We start from the raw sequence: 26,119 nt of genomic DNA on the forward strand, positions 1-26,119 counted from the left end.
TCACTGTCAGCTCAGCCATTGCACACTAAAGATTAACAACAAGCCAGGGTCACTGATGACCTACCACTTGCCATTTCTCAGCACCAACGTGGAGTTCATATCTGTTGCCTTCTGGAATATGTTAGAGATGAATGACAAACTGATTAGCTAATATGTCAATTTCTGTTCGGGTGCTTTGCAAACTTAGCTCAAGGCAGAAACCTGGGCTTCAGGAAAAATAGTCTGTGATTGTTGCTAGGGGAACAGGCTGAGAAGTATTTAAACTGTATGCCTTTCAATTAATCATTCTTTTCAAATGATAGTGGTGAAAGAATTGTAGCAATGTGACTTCCATTAGAGTGCAGCATTAATATTAATATGTTATTCATCTACCTAAAGGCAGCGTACAGCAAGATTTCATATAAAAATAACAGAGAAGTTAGTTCTAAAAAAATATAGATGTACAAAATGTAGACCCCAGAGAAGAAAAACACCAGCGCTGAACTGTGAGGACCAGCAAAATTGCTGTAACTGAGCATGTACGTATGTGTGTTAACACTTTAGAGTAAAAGATGAATGTCTTGGAGGCCCACAGGTCTGGAAGGAAGCATACCGTTTTGTACAGTTCTAAGAGTGCAGTGTTACTCTCCTTTGGTCAGAGAGAAAGGATCGTTTTGAGGTGGCAGCTACTAATGTGACCTAGTCAAAGGCTGCTGTGCTAGCCTGGGTTTTCCCTGTCACTACTAGGCTGGATTTCCATCACCCCACACCCACCGAGAAGGCACAGTTAGTTCTATGCACATTTGCAGACTCTCAGGCAAATATGAGTCTGTTTCTTCATTTACTTTCCAGAAGTTGCCTCTGGCTAGGAGTAGCTAATGCTTTAGATTTTGGTGATAAGCTTCTAATACCAAGGTGCATCCCGCCCTGTCCTGTGCTGACTGACGTGTGTGTGTGTGTTTGGTGTATGTGTGTGGTTTAGACAGACTTTTAGGCTGGTTCACACTATGTCCTAACTTGCCTCTGTGACTACAGGCTAGCACAGCAAACAGCCTCCAGACTAAGAGGGGTATAAGATCCTAGGAGGCTCTTGTGGCTCTCTCTTTGCATTGTTCTCTCCCCTGAGCCGCCTGACCTGCTGTTTTGCTTTCTGCTGCTTACATCAAAGGGCCTTGAGTGCTTCTCTACCTGACTGCAGAGAAAAAGATTTAGGGACTTCTGAAGAGAAGGTTGACCCTGCCCACTGTCTGAGAAAGGGTATGTTGTTATTGGCGGTGGCAGTAGAGGGTCCTGGTAAAAAAAAGGAACAGAAGGGATAGAGCCCTTGGTAGTGGGACAGCAGGTGGTTCTGCATGTTTGAAGGCTTCTGGGTCCCAAAATCACTAAAGAAGTGACACACAAAAGCAGTCTCTTACAGGTCAAGCTTGACAACAGTGATGGACCACAAGGAAAGATTATATGATTTTTAATGCTTGTGTTAAAGGACTAATAGTCTAATAGAGAACAACTTTATTGTTATTGTTATTATTATTATTATTTTATTATTATTATTATTATTATTATTATTATTATTTATGATTTTAAGTCAGGGTCTCATTACTTGGTTCAGTGTAGCCTAAAGCATGCTATGTAGCCCAGGCTGTCCTCCAACTTGCAACCCTCCTGCTTTAGCCTTCCCTTACAGTGCAGTGATTGCAGGCATGTGTCACCAGGCCCATCTGAGAGTATTGATAGGTGAGGAGTTATGAGAATTTTCTATCTGAAGCCTGCAACTGAATCCGCAGGTCATTGTTGAGAGGTTGAAGGAGCCATCACCAACCAAACAGTGACCATAGCAGATGTTGCCAATCTTCACCACACGTGGATACTCTGTACACTGAAATGACATCACAGGCACTGAACAAAGGTACGATCTGTTCAGTCATAGGACAGGGTCAAGAGTGGGGAGCCTACCACCTAACGGGGCATGCCATTATTTCCTGAGCCTTCCTGCCTTCTGCTCTTATTCCGTTTCTGCTGCACGCCTTTTTAGTTGTTTACCTGTCAGCAGCACACGATTCAAACTTACAGACAGCTGGAAGAGACTGCAATACACACGCAGAGACATAAACGAACAATAATGTTGCAACGTATAAAGGCTACGGGCAATCAGATGAGTCAACATGACAGGGTGGGTGGAGGGGGGCTGGCCTTCACTTGTTTCTGTCTTGTCTGGAAGGGGTGACATCCAAGAACCATAGCAGCCAGCCTTAGAAAGACCTGGGTCCAACCAGCATAAAGACTATAGCAAAAGAAAAAGTTGGAGCTATCAGAGCCTAGTCTGAAAAGTGTCAACCTGGGCAGAGAGCACTGAGTAGAGGAGATGCCAGTGGGCAGGGCCAGGTCACATCCATCTTGTGAACACATCTCGAATTTTCCTCCGAAGAGGAACTCAGCCTTCCCAAGGCTCCCTTTAACCATTACAGCCAGAATTAGTTTCTTTTGGTAAAATCTATAAATTTGATCTATTTACTTCGTGGTTTGTGAGCTATAGCTTGGGAACTAAATATGGCTTACTGTGTGTGTGTGTGTGTGTGTGGGTGGTTTGTTTTTTTTGAAAGCTTTATCGGAACACAGCCATGGTCAGTTATTATATCTTGTCTATGGCTGGTTCTGAGTTATAAGAAGAAAACTGTGTGGTGGTGAGAGAAATAGTACAGTCCACAGAGGGGAAAATCCTGTCCAGTCTCATTCTTTGATATTGCAGGCAGCAACAGTAATTATGTTAAATAGAAGTATAAAGTCAGAGCAGACTGTCCACAGCAGTGGTTCTAAGCCACAGTTCCACATCAGGAAGTATTCCTAGCTGTTTGTCCTGGGGCTTGTTCCTGTTCAGGTGGAGGACAGGCTTTCCTGGCTTCCCAGTGACCCTGCAAGAATGTCTCTTTGGGTTTAGACACCCTAGGGTAGAGGAACTACACTGGGCTCTAGTTTTTTATTTTACAATTTCTTAAAAGACCATTTGTCCTAAGACCTGTGTGCACTTGATATATACGATGGCTGTGCAGGCTGGTGGATGGGGTCAGGAGACTCACAACTTCTTATAGTCACCAAGGTGGAAAAGAACAGACTTAGCAAGTGTCCAAGCATCTCACTGATTGTCCAACTGTGGTCCAGAACGGTGCGTGGTTCATTAAGTTTCTGCATAAATGCAATGTCAACATGAGCTTTCCCATACTATGTGTGTAACTCTTTGTATACTCACATCCTTGCTTCAGTCTTTTCATCTGTAAAATTGGAATGGTAACAGCTATCTAAGGAGTTCCTGAGCTTGAGAGCCTTATAAACATGAGCATAAAGGTTGGAAACACAGCTCTATTTTAAGTGTAGCCAGCCATAAACATCTCGGAGATGGTAAAGTGACAGCATTTCAGGATGATAAACTTCTGTGCCTTAGATATTCTAGAACAGGGATATACATGTGACAGACTGTGTAAACAACCAGATGCAAAAACGTAAGCACTTCTTCTAGGGTAAAAACAGTATTCCTAGATTGGCCATGGATATCAAAAGGTACTTATCTATCTGTCTTCTAGGCACTTTGGAAATCTACTATCTTTTGATGCTTGTATTCTCCACCCTTAGGTTTTCCTGAATGAGGTCAAAAGAACACCACACTGGTTCTGTGTGATCAGACAATGGTACTTCAAAATTTTCCTCATATGGAACCCTGGAAGGCTGTAGGTCAGAATTACTACCTCCATCAGGATATCTCAAAGTTTAATGTTTTGAGCCTTTGTCATGCTCAGGAACAAACCTGCTGCTTGGAAGAGACAGGTGTTCCTGCATTGACCTCTCCTTACTTTCCTAAACGGAGATGCCTCATTTTATTGAATCTCAGATGCCAGCGCAGACCTCCTGATACTAACAAGAAAGCAAAGCTGTCAGTGAACTCTGCTACTCTAGATTATATGCTGCATCTCAGAAACAATAAACACGTGGGAAATATGCATCTGAGGATCAACTTACAACTCTTTAAAATATATATAGAGAAAACAAGAGATGGTGGACTTTAATGTTATTCAGTTATTTGAATGCTGCATTCATCGGTTATATAAGCAAAAACCACACCTATATGTTCATAGGATGTCTATGATTCTGATGGCTAATTTGAATGATAATAAGAGTTATTTTTTAACTTATTATTATAATAATTTGCATCAAATAAAGAGACTGGGTACAGAGGGGTTAATAGCTAGTGTTGTAGAGCCCCACGCCCAAGCTGGGTTCCACTGTTCAGGGTTCAGGAATACTTTTCCTTCCATTGCTTATGAATATTTTTTGACACACAATTGTTATTTCCACAATAGTCTACAGAGTACACACTTCAGATACAAAAATCCAACTTCATACAAGCTTAAGGTCAGCCTACAGGTAAAGCAAATTAATATACAAACCACAGTTTACATGACTTGGAATAAAGATGATGAGAACTACTATTTCTGACTTAGAAAGGCATGTTTGTAAGGGGCCCTGGCAAAGCATAAGAGCTCGAAGCTTTGCTTCAGCTAGCTGCAGGTCCTGAGATGTATCTACAGGTAAGACAAGTCAGACATTCAGCACCCATGATGGTCCAATGGCTGAGAGATGGAGCCATGTACACATCCTCGAGAGTGGAGTCTCTCAGGATGGGGAGTCGGATGATGAGGTTTGGAGTAATGAAAAATGTGTGAGACTTGGGGAAATCTGAGAGCCACAAAAGGAATGAAGACACTTAGAAAGCCTGGACAGCTGAAGTGAACTGTGTGTTCTGAGAACCCACGGGGCAGGCTGCTACTCTATTGGGGAGCTGTGGAATGGTGGTTGTGGGGCACATAAGGCAGAGTCTATTTCATCAGGGCCAGAGGGGCTGGAGAAGTAACAGGCATTTTGGTGATCAGGTAGAATACAGACAACAAAACAAGAAGAAGCAGGGATTATTGTGGTGCCATTAATAGACTTACGTTTGCTTAGGCGATCACTTAGCATTGCTGACGAGAATATTTCAACGACAGCAATCTAGTAAGCGGTGCTTGGCTTTGGCTGAGGGGGCAACAGAACTAGCCCTTCTGGGCTTTATCAGCAAAGGTCAATTGCAGGACAAGAGCCTGTGCTTATGAAAGAAGAGGTGAGACTCTGCTATCTATAGAAAAAAAAATCAAACAATTATGGACTAATCTCCAAGGGTCGGGAGCAGCAACACCCAGCAGTCCTGTAAAACAGCCATTGCTGTTTCTGTTTTGCCCTTGCAAAGCCGAGACTCAGAAGAGGCGAAATGACCTTCCAAGGTCATTATAATGAACAAGAGGCTTGCTGTCTGACACCAAAGCTTTTAACACCATCACCCAGTTGAATCCATCACGGTTGGGTGATGGGCAAACAGACTACAAAAGGGGAAATGAAAAGTGACAATGACGTGTGTGCTCCTGTTTCGCTGTACTTAAAAATGAAATACAGCCATTAAAATAATTATAAATATTATCTTGTCACTAATTCTCCAGCTTTGGTAAAAAGAGTAAGAACTTCAAATAAGTAGGAAGCGAGATGGTGTTGTTCTGTGACTCTGTTACCAGTGATCTCTGCATTATGGTTAAAACAAAAATGGTCAGTTTTGTGCGTGTGTGTGTGTGTGTGTGTGTGTGTGTGTGTGGTGTGGTGTGTGTGTGTGTGCATGTGTGTGCGTGTGTGGTGTGTGTGTGGTGTGTGGTGTGTGTGGTGTGTGTGGTGTGTGTGGTGTGTGTGGTGTGTGTGGTGTGTGTGTGTTTGTGTTTAGGGGATCAGGGAAGCTTCAGGACAGTCACACTGGTAACAGTGACTCTGGCCTCCCAACAGTGGGTTAGCATTGTTAGGAAGGCTTGGCTCTGGAGAGCATGAGCCTGCCGCCAGCTGCCCGCAGAGATGGCTGCAGCATGCTGGCCTTCTAAGCACTTTTAGTGGCTCTCAGATTCCCTACTCACTCCGCTCCTTTGCATCTTCTTTGTGGCTGGGAGAACTGCTTTTCTGCTCCACACAGCTTTCACCTTGACAAATACGACTTGGCTTAAGTGCCCCTGTATCCTTTTTAGCTTGCTCTTCTCATAGCAAAAGCAGCAGCAGGAAAAAAAAAAAAAAAAAAAAAAAAAAAAAAAAAAAAAAAAGAGAGCAGGGATAGGAAAATTACAATGACAAGGTATACAGATCCTTAACGCTTGTCTCTAAGACTGTTCTTACCCAAATAGGATTTGATTTCCCTAGCAACCACCCCCCTTTTTTTTTCACTGCTATGGAAGCCCAAGGCTAGAGTAGGGCTGAATTTGCTTCAGATTAGTTACTTTTAAAAAAACAAGCATGAATACCTACCGTGCTTAAAATGGGGTTATAACCCTTGCTCAGGCTTCATTTACATGTTTTAAACGCTCTGGAAATAAAAGAGCCCTATGTTCACTGAGTGACTCTGTGAGATTAATTTCCCCCACAAACATTTGTAGTTATCTTTGGGGGACCTAGCACCATAAGAATTTCTGGGTAAACATGTCCAAAGCATTTCATGAAACATGAAGTCTCTGGTCTCAAAGGAATTTATAAGTTTTCAGTGGATCGAGAGATTTGGAGCTGGATGAATGGAAACCGCAAACAATTTTAAAACATGTCAGAGTTGGGTACTAACTCTCTTGGTGCAGCCAAGTTATATATTGTTGGTAATCTAAAATATCTGGGATTGTGGGAGTTCTTGCAGGACACTTAAATCAGCATTCACCTTTGGGGGCTGCTGGGAAGTGTCATCAAGGTGCCAGCTGGCTCAAGAGAGGACTACTGGACACAGATTTTTGTGATATCACATCAAGAAATAATAGCCTAGACATGGGAGTCCAGCTAGCGATACAAAGGGGACAGGAGGGAAAGTGAATATATATATTTTAAAGATTTATTTACTTTTATTTTATATGTGTGGATGTTTGTCTGCATGTGTGTCTGTGCACATGTGTTCTGGGTGCCTGTAAACAGTTATGAGCTACCTTATATACAGGTGGCTAGGAATTGAACATAGGTCCTCTGGAAGAGCAGCCAGTGCTTTTAACCACTGAGATGTCTCCAGGCCCCAGAAAGTGAATATTCATGAGTGGTCCACTTCGTATTTTTGACTAGAATAGACCCTGGGGAATTTGTTATCTAAAGTTCACTGCTGGCGTTAGTGGTCATATTACACTGGTTTTTTTTTTTTTTGGGGGGGGGGGACTTTCTCCTTTATTGAGACCCTGTGCATTAGGAGGGGTTCAGGGTTCAGGCTAAGGCCATCTGTATGTTACCTCGTTCCATGTTCTCTGCTTCACTGCTGTTATGCAGCCATGTATACACTCTAAGCCTGTTCCCTGCATAAGGGTCTTGGGACGTCTGCTTGAAATGTTGAACAAAAATATTTTCTCTTTCATTGAGTAATGAGGTAGGGAAGCAGGGAGCCATATAATCACAAACACACAAGCATTTTCTAATATACCATTAATGTTATGCTGCTATCAATCCCGTTGAAAAGATGAGAACACTGAGACTGTATGGTACCAAGTGACCTACATTAAATGTTATACAGGTCAGTCAGATTTCTATGCTCTTTTTAAAAACCACACCATGCTCTCTAAATGAGATCCTGACCTTCACTTCAGCATTTTTTTTTGTTAATCATGAGACTCCAGAATTAAATTTTCAGGATATATTTCAAAAAGAAATTGGCAATTAATGACTATTAGATGCTTGGGAGAACCCAAAGAGCTTGGAGTAAGAGGCACAGAACACGCCTGACTTAACAGTTATAACTAGCTTCTAGAGTTAGTGAAATGCAGGAAAAACCCAACACACTGTGAGGGAATTCAAGACTGAATGCCCCAGTGTTTGTCTGTGGCGGATCAACTCGTTTCTACCCCCTACATAGGGGGATGATTTGGAGTCCTTTAGCTGTTTTCATGGACGTGTTTGCTTTTGTGTACATGGAGGCAGAGATATTGGCTCAGAACAGGTGAGTGTTGTAATTTTCCATCACCGCTACAGTCAGTGGTGGACTACTGTCTGTCCACAACATCTTGTGTGGGTTTTAAGTATACTTCCTAGTTGCAAAATGGAGTTCTCTGAGGAAGGCTAGGATTCTCAACCAGGTGTTCAGAAGCAGAGATGGAACTGGGTCAGTTGTCTTCCTGTTGGAGTTCCGTAGAAACCCAGACATGGTCGTGTCATTCACCCCCCCACCATCCCAGCCCCCAAACACCGGTGCTGTTTGCTGACATCCCACACATCACTCAGCCAGCCTGTCAGCTGTCAGTGCTATGCACTCTCTGTCTGTCTAATTTCTAGGGCTCTGATTCTATTTCTCTGGAACATGAAGCCTGATAAACATGGGATGAACAAATAGTACAGTTATTTTAAAATGCTTATGAATATAGATGTTTTCTCTGAGAACAGAAAGTCTGATGAGCTTGTTAAAATGGTACAAGTTTAGTCCATGAAATACTCAGTCAATCGTCTCCTATACTAATAGTGAAACATAGATTTTGAAGTAAATTTCAGGAAATATTTTTCCTTCAGAGCATTTATTAATAATTTTAAAATACTTTGTCAAATGAGCCTGTGACTAGTCATACTCACAAATCATTGACTTAACTTTTTGACATCTACAGACAAGCTAAGGAAGACCTAGCACTGTTGCACCATCCATGGATGGTGGTGATCTGTCATTTTGGTGCTTTTATTTCTTCCAAGTGATAGTCACAGCACCTAAACGTACGCTGCATTTAAATGGACCTCCGTGAAAGTTTTCATGAAAACACATAAATCTAGCTCTTGGTATCTAAGCAGGATAAAGTCACATTTTGGTGTCTTTATGCACTTGGGTGATACAGAATTCCACTTTAAGAATTATCACACAGCGGCATTTTCTCTTGAGGATTTGAACTTTGTGCTGTTACATATAGCGAGACATCTATAACAGGTATGTGCACAGATGGCCTGCTAAACAGCTATTTTCATCAGTATTTTATCAGGCTGTTGTAAAGGCCGTGGCGGAGGTTTTAAATAGAGAGAGACATATTCTAGTTTAAAGGCCTCTTTTAGATTGTCTGTGGAGGGATGACTAAAGAGAAACATGAGGAGAAGCAGAGATGATGTTCATGTAAGAATCCCAGTGGAGGAGGCTGTGGTGGAGAGAGGAGAGGACAGATTTCTTAGTGATGAATTTGGTTTGAGGTCTGGAAGAAAGGAGGCAAGGATGACCCCAAGGCTTGTGCCCTGATTGACTAGAAGAACTGAATTCTATTGCCTGAAGTGAGGAGGCCCGAGAGAAACAGATCGGGGTGCAAGACTCCGTCTGAACTCTGAGTCAACCCACACTGCAGCGACCGCTGAACACTCATAGAGGCATATGAAGTAAAAGAGCAAGATCCAGAAAGAAAAATGTTTCATGGTTTCTCTCATTTTCGGGTCTTACATCTTATATCAAAACATAAATAAATAAATAAATAAATAAATAAATAAATAAATATTCACACACATATATGTATGTGTGTATATATATACATACACACATACATATATGTATGCATACACACACACATATATATACATATATGCAAAGAGAAGACTGGTATAAGGGGGTAGATGGGTGGGAAAGGGGGAGAAGAAGGAGAGGGTAAAGCACAAGGATAGCTACAGTCAAAGTGCATCGTGTACTGAACACAGAAGAGCATTCTCAGCACGTGCTGAGTGTGAGATGCCTGGGAGACATCCAAGAAGAGATGTGGAGAAGGGAGCTGGATATATGCACATAGTAGGCCACCAATCTGGGCCGAAAACATCCACGTGAATGTGTACATGGCACTTAAATATCTGAGAAGGAATGATACCTCCAAAGAACGAGTGTTAGTAGGAAAGAGAAGTAGCCCGGAAGCTATGAAGAACTCAGCTTTCCTTCCATGAACTGTGGTGTGAAGACAGCAAGGCGAGCAGGCCTGGGAAGATGAGCAAGGGTAGACGTTTAAAGAGGGAGGGTGAACTGCTACATCCTCCCTCCACCCCCAGTCTCCTAGGACAGCAACACCCATCTCACCTCTCGGTCAGTCTCTGCTTCACACAAAAGACTGTGCCATTAATTAGCTTCCTTTCCTCAGACAGAAAGTATCTCAGAGAGAGAGAGAGAGAGAGAGAGAGAGAGCTAGTGAATGTTGCTTTCGTTTTCTTCTTTTTCTCTCTTCAAACTCTTTGACGACTTCCCACAATAAAGAGTGCGTCGTACTTTGGAAACCCAGTGCCTCCACACACGTGAAAGAAGAAGAAACACTTAACCTTCTGTCTCCCCACAAATGCTGTCTTCTCTTCTCTTCTCTTCTATTGTATTGTACTTAATTAAAAATAATGTTGCTCCCGACCCGCTAAATTGATTTCACTAGCTGCTAATTCATCACAGCCATAGTATTGAAAAGGGGCTTTTCACAGCAACTGGCGGGGGCTTGGCTACGTTCATTATTAATCAGAAAGATAATGTTATTCCTCTTTACTTTTCCCAGTGAACCTTCTACAAAATCAGTGCTTACAATGTACTTGTTGAGTGAATAGTTTTGAGACCCTAACGTTATGTTTCTTGACGAGGTGTATGGAACTTGTTTTTACTTTATTGATTGTGTCTTCTGTGGAAGACCAGTCCTGCAATGCTCTTTAGAGAAGATTTAAGTCTTTTTGACTGGCTCTTGAAAGAGGCAGGAAAAGACCATTCTTTGGATGATACCCATAAATTGTGTTACTACATGCAAACCCAATCAACTCTGCATGCCTTTGCATATTCCTGTATATTAACCTCTTTGGGTCTGGTCAGTAGTATTGAGAAAATATTAAGAGCTAGATGGCTGGCTCAGGAGATAAAGGTGCTTGCCACCAAGCCAGAGGACCTGAGTTCAATCCCTGAGACCCACGTGGAAGAAGGCAAGAACTAGCTCCTGAAAGTTTTCCTCTGATTTCCACATGCATGCCGTGGTGGTGCCTCTCACCCCCAGATAAATGCAACAAAGTTCAAAAAATGTAAAACTCAAACAATAAACCCCCAAGCCGTCCTATGATCTAAAAGAAAAGATCTCAATATTTTAGAGCAATCTTATTTTTTAATATTGTTACTGATATGGTATTTCATGTCAAGACAAGGTGTCTGTCACCTTCAGGGCAGAAGGGAGAGTTTCTATCAATTGTCTGCAATTTGAAACAAATGATCTGGAGAGCAATTATGATTGCCAATTTATCTTAGAATCCTAGAACATCTGACTAGAAATGATGTGTGGTTTAGCCTGCACATGCCATTCAATAAAGTTTTACAATGAGACCTGGCACATAGTAAGTCCTCAGTAAGTGTGAAACAAATGAAAAAATGAAAAAATGGAAAAATGAAAAAATGAAAAAATGAAAAAATGAAGTGCTCTATATAAACACCTACAAAGGGACAGGGAAAGAGATAAGGGTTTTGCTGCCATGTAATTCTTCCTCCTGAAACTCACCACTGGCAGGGAGGAACATGCTCCAACCAAGCGTGAAGATTTTGGAATTAGGTCAGATGGCATGAATCTGATTGCCAGACTTGTGGTTTTGAGTTTAATTATACGAACATCTTCTAACTTCAGGCTTTCAAATATCAAACAAGACTATTGAGACTTGAGGGGTTATGACAGTAAGGATAAAGGCAATATACCTAAATTACCTAAACAACTTAGGACATACTAAATAATAACATGCACAGAACATGCCCATTAATATGGTAACAGAGACATACTTGTCAAATGAAAGCTTGTGAGGACTTCTGGAGGGTGGAAGGAGCTTGATCCGGAAGGCAGTTTTGTGTGAAAAATTATGTTATAAGGGACTGATCGTTAAGTCTCCATGTGGTAGAAGTCCCTAAATGTAATTTAATTCACAATAGAATTGACCCACAATGGAATACAAAATAAACCCAAGACTCTGAGGTTTGGTGAGAGTGAGGGAGAGTGGATTTGGAGGGTTCTCCAAAGGCTTGGGATAGGAGGAAACAAACTGGTCAAAGCACCAAGAACAGAAGAAAATCCTAAATTTGTTTTAAGACACTGGTGGACATGACTGTAGCAATGTCAAGACCCCACACTGAGGTCATCTGGAAGCTCAGGCACAGGTAGTGCTGCCGTCCTAGGGACAGTCTTCTCAGGAAGACCCTGGTCCTCCCTCTGAAGGTCTTTCTACTGAACAGATGTGGCCACTATCATGGATCACTTACAGATGTTCAGGTTCACCCCAGTAGTGAGTTGTCCATTTTTCTGGACAAGTTCTTGTTTGGGTCAAAAACCTAAGTGTAAATACAAAGTTCCCACTGCTCTGGAGTCTCAGAGAGTCTCTCTTGCCAACATCAAGCCTCATGTTCTCCTGCACCGGCACCGGCACCGGCACCGGCACCGGCACCGGCACCGGCACCGGCACCGGCACCGGCACCAGACAGCCTGGCCAGTTAAATTCATTAGCAGTTTTTCGTTATTTCTTGTTGACAAGTGAACAGGTAAACATGGAAGTTAACCAAAGCATCATGCCAGACATGATAAAGAGGAACCTGAGAGGCTAGCTTTCCTTCCAAACCTATTTTCTAAAAGGCCAGTTATCCATAAGTGTTCCAAATTAATACACATAGGGATAATCTACAGATACCGAGATGTAATCTAAGAACTTGAAATGCTTCTTATTAAACACTTATTGCACCATTTGCTTTAGAGGTCTGCCTTCATGCACCAACCTGTGAGCGACTTGGGAGGAGAGATAATGTCTTCACAGACATCATAATTTATAACTATGATCTCAATTCCAAGGAAAGTGGCCCATAAAGTGAAATAAAAGTGATGATAAAGTGCTTAGCTTCCTCAACTGGGTAATAACTGATTTATTAATCAACTGAGGAATGACATATAGGAACTTCTAATCCTGATTTTTCCTCCATCAACGAAGGGGAAGAAACCTGTCATCCAATTGGGTGGGTAGAGGGGACCTCAGCAGATCATGTTTCAGAGCACGGAGGAGCTGGTATGTGTCCTTATGTGGGTATGTAAAGGAGAGATAGCAGATAGGGGATCCATGCCCAGCATTCAGAAGAGAGGATTTGGAAGCATCTGAGAAATTGCACATATGTTTCCATGGCAACCTTCAGGGATCCAAAGCTACATCTCACAAAAGGGCCAACTGAACTCCAGGCCAAGGGAGCCAAGCAACAAATCTGGGCAGGCCTGCTGAGCAAAATCAAAACCTGTGATCTCACCCAAGCGTATTCCAAGGTACATTCTATTTATCAACAATGCTCAGACATACTCTGCAGAGGTTTCCAAGAAGGACTGGGAGAGGCTGAAGATAGGATTGTTTGCTTTATGACGATTCCAGGACACCGATAGGAGTTTGAGAATATCACCTGGTCCCACAAACTTTGTTGTTTTTCTTCATGTGACTGTGTCAACCTCATCAATTACAAATGAAGACGCCGACACGAAGAATGTAATTTAAGCTGACATGGCTGATGAGCCGTAGGGTTTAGTCAGACTTCGTATGTTTTTTGGGGGTCAGTGTATTCTCCACTCAGCCTCACCACACCTCATCTAACCACTGAACTTACAAATGGGAAAAAATCAATTAATATATATTCATACTTTCAACCATCTGGGAAATGGCTTTGATCTCTCTATATAGATATACAAGGGGCAAAATGTATTTTAGAAGAAGAATCATAATAGAACCTAATTTAAGGATTATAGAATTTGGGTCAAGTCTGCATCAGTATCTGCAGTTCCCGAGGTATTAGTGTAAAAGAAAGGGAGCCACAGAGACAAGTAAGTGTCATGGTTGGTAAAAATAGGAATATGCTTTGCATTTGATTCCATAAGCCTTGAACATGTCAAGAGTTTAAAAATATTGTTGGTGTGTATGTGTGATACCTGCATGTGTTTATTTGTATGCATGTGTGTGTGTGTGTGGAGGCTGGACGTTGATGTCAGATGACTTCTTTATTGCTCTCCAGTCTATTTTTTTGAGACAGGGTCTCTCAGTGAGCCTGGAGTCTACCTATTCTGACTTGGCAAGTCTAGATGACTAACAAGTTCCAGTCGTTCTGTTTCTGTCTCCTCATTGATAGGACGATAAATAGGTATCAGTATGTTTGTTTTTTTCCTGCGGATGCTGGCAATCCAAACACAGCCTCTCACACTCCTTCCTGTAGGGACTTTACTTCCAAGCAACCTTCCCAGCCCAGTGATAATGTTGTGGTGGAGAAAATTATGAAGGAAGAAGGGCCTATTTATGTTTAAAATGATTATCTTTGGATGTAAAACTAAGCCGCACCTTTGCTAGTTGCACACAGTGGCATTATTACTTCTCTCTTTAAAAATCTAGTGTTCTCTCTCTCCTCTCTTTGTGACACACACACACACACACACACACACACACACACACACACTCACACACACAAATCCACAGGATACTTTGTACAGAACAATATGTTTTTCTCACTATGGAACCGAGCTACCCACAGAGATCAGCAATACTGCAGGTACACTTCACATGAGAAAGGTTTTGTCTTTTTCCTGTTATCTTTTGCTAATGAGTCACACTGGCTGTATGAGAGCTCTTCAGAAAGCCCCACCACCTCCCAGTGGCAACTCTCTGGAGTCCTCATACTTCACTGAAGAGGTGGGTGGGCACTTAACTTCCTACTCATGTTAGCAAGGGTTTGTTTAGAATAAAAATTCAGGGACTAAAAGCATTAAATTTAATTCCATTTATGACAGTCTATAATATTCAAAGAAATTCTTTTTGGGTTAGAATTAGACAAGCACCCAGGAAAATACATTAGAGCGGCTGGGACTATGGTTTAGTGGTAGAACATGAACTTTGCATATCTGAGACCCTGAGTTTGATCCCCAGACACATGTTTTCTCTTGAAATGTCCACAGAAAACATTATTTCTACGAAGGAGGCATTTTCTCAATAGCATACAGACAAAAGTCACGTGATTTCCAAGTTTCTGTAAATGCTAGACAAATTTCTCAGCATGATTATAAGAACTCTGAAACAAAGTGCACAGTGGAGTGTGGGGGGTGCTGCCAGGAGCGACGGGCAGGCAGAGGAGACAGCTTCTTCCCAAATGGACAGCAGGATCTCACAAATGACAGTAGATTTTTTAAAAAAATAATTTTTATTGGATTCTTCTTATACAATATAAAAAAAGGAAAAAAAAAACCCAAATACATAGAGACACACAGATACTCAGACACGGGCACACACAGACACACACACAGACACACACACAGACACACACAGATACACACAATGCACATGTACAAACACATCTCATCAAAACATAAATCAGAAATAATATTATACAAGTAAAAGGCCAGTAAGATTAAAAAAAATGCCCAAACAAAATAATGAGATCAAAAGTCTACACAAATATCCTTGAGTTAGTCTGTGCTGGCCCTCTGCTGCTGGGCATGGACCTGCCCTAACATGGGTGTGTATGCCCAGTGAGATTCCACAGGAGAAAACTTACTTTTCCTTCGGGGCAACTGATTTTCTTGTCAATTATAATGGAGTAAGAATTTTTCAGTGAATGAAGGGATTAATTTTGTTCTGTGTTTACAAAACTTCATTTTCTTTTGTTCTACACAGTCGCCAAAAGGAGAAATAAAAAACTTTGTGTGGGAGGTATCTGAGTATCAGGAAATATTTAAATGAAGAGATTCTAGCATCCACGACCAGTTAGAGTTGTCGGAAACTGGGGCACCTGACCTGATTCTTGTGTGAAACATTATCGGAGGTTCATCCTGGAGGATTTAGTCAGGATGTGATTGCAAAATATTTCCTAATTTTAACAAAGATATGGATCACAAAAGGTAGCACACCTTAGTGCTAAAATTTTATTGTTGCATGAACCCAAGTAACAAGGTAAAAACAATCCATTTCCAATGGAGCTGACGGTAACAAATACCCACGGAAAGGCTTGAGTGTATAAAAATGGCTTTGGCGATTTGTCTAGTCAAGTGGTTAAAAGATTTAGTTATAAGATGATCTACCATAGTACTTCTCTTATTTTCTAATTTAAAATTTTTTAAATATTTAAAGTATATTGTTAATTAAAATATAATTATTTAAGTTTCTCTTTTCCTTTTCTCCCCTCATCCTTCTATGTGTCTTTCTTTCAACCCTGCCGGGTCCACCCACTCTTAAATTCATAGCCTCTTTTTTCTTTATGCATATATGTATATATACATATGTACATATGTATATATACTATATAAAATATATGCATATTTATTGCTTATATTACATATTTATTATACATATTATAAATATATGCATGTTTGTATGTATATGTGTATATAACATAGATAAACATGGACATACAAAAACATAAATCTCTGTAGACTCAGACATGCACTGTCTTCCATTTCAATCAAGTGAACTTGTTTATTAAGCATGCTCAGTCTTTGGCCTTTCTCATTCAATTGCATATATTGACCACTGTTGCACAAGAGTGTGTTTCAATCTATGTTATTCTTTTTAAAGTTACAAACTTTTTGTTGTACGGTAGAGTCCATTCCTTTAACAAATGTTCAGTGCGCATTTACGTGTGCTGAGCATACATCCAGGTAGTGGGAACACAGAATCAGGTAAAACAGAACTGCTAGCCTCATGGAGAACCTCTGCCCTTCTGTCTCACACTAAGGAAGGAGTGCAGAGGAAACATATATGGGGCCACAACACAGTCACAGGTTTCTCCTGAAGGGAGAAAACCTCACAGGGCTCTAGCCCCAGGCAAAGAATTATAGGCAACTAATGACTACTCAGAAGGACAATCAGCCTCTACCAGGGATGGGTCCCTCCACCCTCCTTATTGCTTACCCAATACAAAGTGGTCATCCCTGAAGCCACATACATATCAAAAATTGGGCACGGCAGGCTGTATTTATATATTTGCACCTATGTTGGGAGCCGACTTTTAGCAGAAAGCGGCTACCATCTTTGCAGCCATCTCAGGCCATATACCCTGACAAGAGACTTGTTTTCAACAGCCTACAACACCTGAGCACACTCTGATAAACATCCTGTTTTCCCCACGTATCTTGTTTTGTTTGTTTAGTGCCCCCAGCTGCAAGGTGCACGTGGTAAAGAGTCTTTAGCTGTGTTCCCCTGCGTGTCCACGGCTGCAAGGCACATAGTGAAGTGTATATATACCCAGGATTTTCCTTTTAGTAAGGGGGACTAGAGACTTGATCACACTCTCTGTCTTGTCTCCATTCTTCTCGGCTCTTGCCCCTCCATCCCCACTCTCTCTCTTGCTAGACCCTGACCCGTGGACTGGAGCAGCAGCTTGGGCCGGGGCATAGTGGCCCCCAAGCGTGGGATAATGCGGTCCACAACATAGTGGCCCCCAAATGTGGGGCAGAATGGTCCACAACATACATATATATGTATTCACATATGAATGAATCCAGCCATATATAGAGAACACTATCTAGGGAAGATGCTACTCTTGGGACAGAGTAAATAGTTCAGGTGGGAAGGTTTGCTTTTTTTTTTTTTATTATCAAATCATAATTTTTACTTTTTAACACAGGGGTTATAAAAACAAAAATGTAGGATGTGGGGAAGGAGATGACACAGGAGCTTAGGTGTTCAGGGGGAGTACAGATATCTTTCAGAACAGGTATCAGCTGGGTGAAGGTTCAGGGGTCAGGTCACTATGACTCTGCCTATGCTTCACTTGTCCTTATCTAAGTTGGTACTATCCACCAAAGCTGCCTATTTACAAGGTCTATGACTACTCAGGCTGGTAAACAGAAGCTGCCCGTTTACAATAGCTGATAGCCATCTTTTTCAGTGTTTTTTTTCCCACAGAGACCCAAGATTTTGTGTTAGCAGGCATGTATGCCAGGTCTATTGCTGATTTTAGGCTTATGGCTGATAAGCCTTAAGGCTTAGGCCTTCAGTGTATAAGCAGGGCTGCCCCTGGCATCTCCTCCCTTCTCCAAGTATTAAAGGGCCATGGCGATTCTAATCCTGCCAAGGCAGGGATAGACGCCTGACCTCCAGTAATTAAAGGGGACCTTGTAATGGCTCTGGTCCTCCTGTCGTTGTCCAGTGAGGCATGAGGGCCATGGGAGGCTTTACTTTTAACTCTGATTCCTTAGCATTTGATTTTTTTCCACTGTGAGTGTATACAACTTTTACTAAAGATAACCAATTATGTGGAAAAAACTCTCAACCCTCAGTTCCTGTGAGTTCATAGACTTGGTTAGCATGCATTCTGTCTTGACATTGTCTCAACCCAAAGGTTAAAACCACTAGGTTCAAAGACCTAGGGAAAGGCTGAGTTTTCACAGGAAACTGAGGATCCTGAGGTGGAGAGCAAGAAATTAGACCCTTCCAAGAGTCAGCATTATAGAATACACGTTGCTTCCCAATTTCTTCAGCTGGAATTTTATATTCAAACCAAAGAACATTTACATGTGGCTGAATTCAAGAACCCATATGCTCCGTGGCAGTCTGTACCACTTATTTTCAATGAGATAAAATAGCTTATTTAAACTTTGAATTTCCCTATTGGGTTCAGGCGATTCAGCTGTTTATCCAGCAGCACCCTGCTTAAAAATAGATGGCATGACATTTGTGGGTGCTTTAAAAAAATACCCATCGGAGAGGGGAGCAGAGCGCTCGCGCCATGTTCATCCTCTATTATGTAAGAGTAGTGGATTGTTATGAAATGAAGGCTTCATAGAGAACAGTCTTCCTTCCAGCACATAAAAGACAGCTCTTCAGGAGCCAATGGCATTCACTGGCTGTAAAAGGGCATGCCAACTAGCGTTACTACTTGGTGATTAGAATTAATACAATGGAAATCCACTAATAGTATATGGAGATTATTTTCTTCCCTCATTGTCCTTGTTACAGGATTTTTCACCCATCCGATTTATCAGCCACTTACCCAGCGCCTGTTACGTGGTAGGCACTGTCAGTATGAAACTGAATACAAAGATGACTTTCGGAATATTTGAGTATATTTTATGGACCTGTGTCATTACATTTGTATCAATCTGACAAAAGTAAGGTATGATTGATATTGATCTTAAGCCTGTTGTCACACAATACCATAGACAACTCAAGCTATGTTGTCATCAGAAATCATCAAACTGGTGGGTAAAGAGGGATCCAAAATATTGGAATCGAGGTTCCAATCTGGTACAATGCAGACTGCAAAGGATAGGGTCAGGCAGGAAATGAAACCCAAAGCCCCACCCTCCCGCCTAGCCTGACACACCTATCTCTGATTAATAAATAAAACCTTACTGATTTTATTTATTAAAAAGATACACTTTATGAGGAAATTGCATTCACGAAGTGATATGAAGGCGGAAATCAGGTCCGTGCAAGGAGCCTGATGTGCCTTCTTCGCTGGGACCATGTTTTCATCTCCAGTTTTATCACCATTTTCTAAGTACTTGTCAAAGGCTACAGTGTTAGATCGGCTTGCTTCAAGTGTGCTCCTTACCCTGGGAGCTGTCACTCACAGACAGGTGGATGGATAGCCCACTGAGGAGGAAGTGAACTATTCTTTCTTCCTGGTTTATGGCTTGACTACTTAGCTCCGTCCAAATCAGATTTGCCACCTGCTCCTTTGTGAGGGGGGCTGGTTACCCGAGGCCATCTCAGTGAGTGGCCAGGTTAAGGGGAGAAAGTCTTCAATAGCTCGGGTTTTCTTTTTTTTTTTTTCATGTCCCTCTAGGATATACCTAGCAGGGGCAGCTTAAGTGGCCTCCTGCCCAGCACATTGTTTATATTAAACTCTGGTTCTCCTTTCTCCAGGTTCTGCAAATGCTTTTAATAGTCTGGGTGCCCCCAACTAAGAGCAGGGATTTTGTGTTTTCTTTTCAATAGCCTGGTCTACTTCTGAGCACCCTGTGGCATTTTGTAAAAGTGATAAATACTAATGATGAACAACCTAGCAGGCTCCTGGGTTCCTGGGGCTACAGGAGGACAGGAGTGAGGGGAAAAACAAAACCATTGCAAACACAAAGGCAAGATGTAGCCAGCCTCTCATTAGATCCAGCTGTTAGATGTGAAAAAGTTTGCTAATAAAAACGATACAGAAATTTTGTGCCCTGGAGCCAAGGGTGCAGAACAGGCTTCCAAGATGTGCTTCCGTCTTCTTTCCAATTTGGGGATGTTATGCTACCACATGGGGATTTTGAAATCCACGCAGATGTTATTTTCTTTCTACCTCCCGCATATTTAAACCCGCATTGTGACGAACTAGATCTACCCTTCCCCCCCAATAACCTCGAGTGTTTGTTTCCTACAAACATACATTTATTTGACTTGCTTAAAATCCATCTTCACTTAGAGATATAAAGGTTCTTAGGTGTTTTTAATGTAAGCACTGTACCTAGTGCTATTTGTTCATGACTCAGGTATGAATACGTTATTCTCAGCCAGTGATGGGTAACAAATGTTACTGTAATGAATACAAATAAACAAAAATATGAAATTCTTGACTTATAAAAACAAATAGAAATATTGATAATTTTATTTTCACTTTGAGTGGGGTTTTTTTTTTTTTTTGACAGTACTCCAGACTATGAAAGACCAAGACTGCGATAAAGGCAAACACTAAACAGTGTTATTAAGGAGGCATGTCATTTAAATATCGTTTATCTTTGTACTAAAGCAGAAATAGTTGCATCTGCTTATAAATTTGGAATCGAACATAACAGATCTGTTTTCAAATAAATAAATGAATGAATGAATGAATGAATGAATGAATAAATAAATGTGAAACTTCTTTCCCTTTTGTCGTATTTTGTTCTCAGGAGGTTGACAGAGGATTCATTTTCTTTAGACACTGATAGAGATACCATGGATGTTTCTATTTTCTTCATCTTATCATAACTGTGACTACAGGATACCATTATGGAATCAGCTCATCCATATGTATAGAGTCCCTCCCATGTGCCAAGGAGGGTGAGAACAGAAGACACAGTGTTCATGGTCTGATATTTGTTTTGAGGGATCTCCCTCTACATTTAAAGATGAGGTGGAATTACCACAGAGGGAGTAGCAACAGGGATGCAGACAGACTGCAGATTGATAAAAATCAAAGCATATTTACAGTATCAGCATAGAAGCTAGTTCAAGGTCTTCCTCGATTTGAGGCTTGAATGGGCAAGATGTCGCCAGCTAAGCAGAAGGAGAAGAAAAAGTGCTTGAGGCAATTCAAGCCTGTGTGGGGACAAAAAGGTGTGCATTTTCCCAGTACACCATGCAAGTTGTGTATGATATATGGAGAACTCACAAGAAGCAAAGTCTACTTCAGATCTTTGAGGCCTTGACAGTACTGCTAGATCACATGAAACTTATTCAGACTTCTGCTAACAAGATCTTGACTTTGTTGAAAGGCCTAGAAGGTATTTTCAAGGCTTTCCTCCCTTGACTGTCTTTGTATCACTAATGGACTGTGAACAACAGAAAACCGCCATTTTTCTTGTTTGTCATTTGGTTTGTGTGTTTCTGGGACATGGATCTGCTTTTCTAAGACTCCTGCTTATGGCCTAGAGAAATTTCTCTAAACAAACTTTTCTTTTCCTGAATGGAACAGGACATTTCCCATTTCCTCAGCCACGCTACACTCTGACATCTGCTATTCATGCTTCTTCTTCTCCATGAGTTTACTCGTGCTGATGTTCAACATCTCCACAAATAGCCTTGCCACCCAGTGGGTTTTCTCTAGCTGAGGTACAGTGATCCACTCTTCACACACTGACATGCAGTGTCAACCTACAGGATTGTATGCCCCGAACCACCACTTATGTAATATCATCTGTCTTATACTAATGTTTCATTTCCCTTTATCAGCTCATTTGGAGGGTCATCTTTCATTTCTCCAAGTGGCGCCAGCCGGATCAGCTTTCTCTGCTGCTGCACCAAGTCACCATAAGCTCAGCAACTAGCAAACTGCTCGCATTTATTCTCTTGTAGTTCTGTAGGTCAGAAGTCTTATGAGTTTTTGAGCTGGAAGGCCTGTACTAGCAGGGCTGAGTGGGCTTCCTTGCCTTTTCAACTAGCTAGACTTGAATCTCCTGGCTCATAGTGTCTTCATCTTCAGAACCAGGAGTACAACATCTTTAAAGCACTATGTGCTTCTTTAGTCAAATGGACTTCTCTGGTCAAAAGTCTCTTCACAGGACATTTGTACATATATATACATCTCTCTCTCTCTCTCTCTCTCTCTCTCTCTCTCTGTGTGTGTATGTGTATATATGTATATATACCTGGGATCACTATATGTGTGTGTGTGTGTATGTATACATACCTGGGTTCAATATATATATATATATAAAATATATAATATATTATATATTAATTTATTATATATATATATATATATATATATATATATATATATATATATAATATGGGTTCACCTAGTTTAGGATAATCTCTTCCATGAGGTTATTTAATGTAATTCCATTCACAAAGCCCCATTTTACCATTGTTACCAAGATAACAAACTCCTCTCCAAAGATAATGATATAGCCAAACTGACTGCCATTTCTATAGGCACTCATACCATCAGTTCACTGACTTGAGTTAGCCACCATTTATGAAGTCAGCATCAGTATCATTTCCATTGCACAGATGAGGAAACCAGAGCACAGAAATGTCAAATAGCTTACTCAGTTCCCATAGAAGATTTCTGGATAGCCCTGCCCCAAGAGCTCTTGTTCACACACTCTGCCCTGTTTCTCACAGTCTCTGACTAGGTACTTATGTGAGTAGATTTGCCCTGCCAGGACTCCAACGATTTTCATGGCCAACATAGAATGGACCATTTCTTAGAAGCTGCACATTCCCCCCACCCCCCACCAGCTGCATGCATAGGTGTTTCTTCCACTGAGAACACTGCCAATTAGGTGGCTTGGTGGTAACAAGCACCCTTTGCTTCTCCAATAACAGTGGGAGCTCCCTGGGTAGGGCTAAGGCTGAAAAACACTGGGAACTGACTGAGTTTGGGAAAAGAGCTCCGGGAGGAGTAACCACAGGGCAAGACCTGGAAAATAATCCCTGAACAAAAGGACAATGGAAATGAAGCAGAAACACAGGCCTCAGCTGCTTCCTCTGTACAGCGTGAGGAAGGAGGAAACTTCCTGTAGATGTAGGGGCTGGAGGAGAAAGGGCGACCACAAAGAGCACTATAGCACAAAGAGAAGCATTTTCCATCCAGCAATAAGGGAGAAATACACCTAAGGCAGGGCAGACTGTTGGATGTCAGAAAGCAAAGACGCACTGGTGGCTATGGAAAATTAAGGCTTTTCTATGACCACAATAAACCCCCTTCTTTCTCGTTCTAAGAAAGTGGGATGAATAGAAGAGCTGGTCCTTGGAGTCAGACTCACTGAAGGGCAAATTCTTTAATAACAATGTCATAAATGGCAATCCCTTCATTGAAAGAATGGACAGAAGAACAATCCTGGCTTAGTACTTCCAGGAACGAATAACAACCCATTTCTGCAGCCCCAGGAAGACGGCAGGTAGGCTTGTTTAGCACTGCAGCTAGATGCTATATATTCAGGTAGATTTTACTATGTGTGGGACAATGCGCTTGATCACAGGCCACAGTTACGAATGAGACCAGTCTTCAGCGAACTGTTAAGCTAGAGGCAGAGCCAGAGATGAAGTGAGCAATTAATTCCACAGACAATAGAAAGACCATGGCAAAGAAGTGGTGGACGTTATGAGGACTCAGTGGAGGAGAGCACCTGTGATGTTCGTCTTCATTGTCAACAGGACTGTAGTCACCTGGTGTGTTTATGAAGGCACTTCTAGTGAGTGGTACCTACATGTGGGTGGCACCTACATGTGGGTGGCACCATCCTGCAGGCTAGGGTCTTGGACTGAATAAAGAGGAGAAAGTGAGTCCGGCACTGGCATTTATCACTTGGCTCCCTGACTGGATACAATGTGACCAGCTGATTAACATGTTGTGGATAAAATGTGACCATCTGATTTATGGACATCCTTTCCCTGCCAGTCTAGAATGGACTTTTAAATTAAAAACACCCAAGATACATCTTTCTGTTAAGTGGTTTTCTGATGGGAACTTTGCCGTCAAGGAGAAAAGTAACGAATACAGCACCTGCTTCCAGTCTGGCTCATCAGGGAGGGCTTTGCAGAGAAAATAACATCTCAGATGAGACTAGAAGGCAGAGAAAGGGGTCAATATGAAACAGAGAACGGGGTGGATGGAGAAAAGACCCAAAGAGGAAGAAGCAGCTTGTGCAAAGGTCCTGGGTAAAGTACATGGTCCCTGTAAATTAGGAAAACAGACAGGAGTAGCGGGGTGTGCTGAGTGCACACGGAGAGAAAGGGAATGTAGAAGGACGAGTTATGTTATAAGTCATGTTATATTATATGTTATAAGTCCCCAGTTATGTTATAAGTCATGTTAACGAATCTCAGTTTTAATGGGTTAGAGAGGGGCCATTCAGTGATTTTGTGTGTGTGTGACCACTCAATGATTATGTATATATGTGTGACCATTCAGTGATTATGTGTGTGGCCACTCAATGATTGTATGTGATCATTAAATGATTGTGTGTGTGTATGTGTGTGTGTGTGACAGAAAGAGAGTATGTGTGCACATACACACATGTGAGAGCCTCACTACACTGTTGAAGAAGGATCACACCTGCAGTGTGACTAAGGTGGCCTTGAGCTCATAGCTTCTTAGTGGTGGGGTTTTGGGTATTTGCCACCATGTTTGACTCACTGAATGATTTTTAAGCAGAATGTTTAATGATTCTGCTTCTACTTCAGAAAAATCATTTGATTCGAGTTTCCAGAGTGCAGTAAGTGGATTGAGGAAAACTAACAGGAAGATCGTTTTCCCCTGAGTAACTGAGGCATGGCAGAGATGTAACTAGGATGCTTTGGGCAGAAGAGTGGAGACAAATAGGTAAGTTTGGTGCTTTTTCTTCATTCATTCATTCATTCATTCATTCATTCATTCATAGCTCATTCAACCCCTATAAGGGCCAGCAATACATGGCCTGAGAGTAAGCTAAAGGAGGAGGTGTCAGACACGTCTCATAATCTGGACTGAAATAGAGAGACATGGATAGGAAAGGAACCAGCAAGATGGAGAAGGTCAAGCGGGGGTGAGGCATGAGTAGGGATGATACACAATGATGTCTGTGCATGAAAATCTCACACTGAGAACCATTATTTCCCAAACTATAAAGCAATAATAAAGAGAAGTAGGGTTCAGAGGGTAAGAGAGGGTTTAGGGGTGAAGATTGTTGCAGTTGTGGACACGATATGCTTTTGTTTTGTATCCTGGTGTTCTTGGGTTCCAGAGTCTGTGAAAAATAAACGAGGCCACATTAACAATAACAACTAAACCCGGTGATATTTTAGTCTCTCTCATCTATGTCCTCCCTCTTGTTGAATCTGACTGTTTTCAAGAATGGGCTTCACGTGTATTTGGAACAAATCTGTTTGCTGCCTTCTGTCAGGCTGCCTGGCCACGGTGCCAAGAACTTTTTATGATGGTGGACCATCTGTACCAATGTGGCACCTCACCGCTGTCTTCAGCTGGAGGCTGCTCCTGGTCTTTGTGTATATGTTTCAGGAATATGTATGTGTGTGTGTGTGTGTGTGTTTCTGCTTTCTCTCACTTTCTCCACTACACCAGTGAAAGAGTTGATGTTCAATTGTGTAGATAACACATAGCTTGCATGAGGTGTGGCCAAAAACAAAACAAAACCCCCCTCAAAGGATGGAGATGTCCATTTCTTATAGCTACAGCAGTGAAAAGATCATATGAGAGGTGAGAACTGGTCTGCCTCATTTGATCACTGAGTTGGTTTCAGGAAACAACAGTGGGTAGAAAGCCACCGGGCATATGAGCCTTGTTTCATCAGTGGCAGGAAATTGAATGCAACAATTTACTGATGACAGAGGCTGTTTTCAGTCTCCCAGCACTTTCAAATGGACATGGGCCACTTCTGAATTAGAGGCACTGGAGAGAAGGGACAATACTAGGACTGAGAAGTAAAAACCTTGCCTGGGATAG

The 26,119-nt window shown here is 41.7% G+C and overlaps 1 protein-coding gene across 29 annotated transcripts in view; it reads right to left on the reverse strand.

Moving 5' to 3' along the window:
- Dlgap1 (DLG associated protein 1) overlaps positions 1–26,119 on the reverse strand; it is a 759,724-nt gene that overhangs the window by 234,762 nt on the left and 498,843 nt on the right. For 12 of the 29 annotated variants that reach the window (XM_076917637.1, XM_076917636.1, XM_076917642.1 and 9 more), the window contains one exon: positions 5,955–6,068. The exons of the other annotated variants lie outside the window; for them this stretch is intronic. In XM_076917637.1, coding sequence (XP_076773752.1) covers positions 5,955–6,068 — 114 coding nt within the window. The remainder of the gene's footprint in view (positions 1–5,954; positions 6,069–26,119) is intronic. 29 annotated transcript variants of the gene reach the window in all.

This window comes from Arvicanthis niloticus, chromosome 21 (genome assembly GCF_011762505.2).
Source record: "Arvicanthis niloticus isolate mArvNil1 chromosome 21, mArvNil1.pat.X, whole genome shotgun sequence".
NCBI lineage: Eukaryota > Metazoa > Chordata > Mammalia > Rodentia > Muridae > Arvicanthis > Arvicanthis niloticus.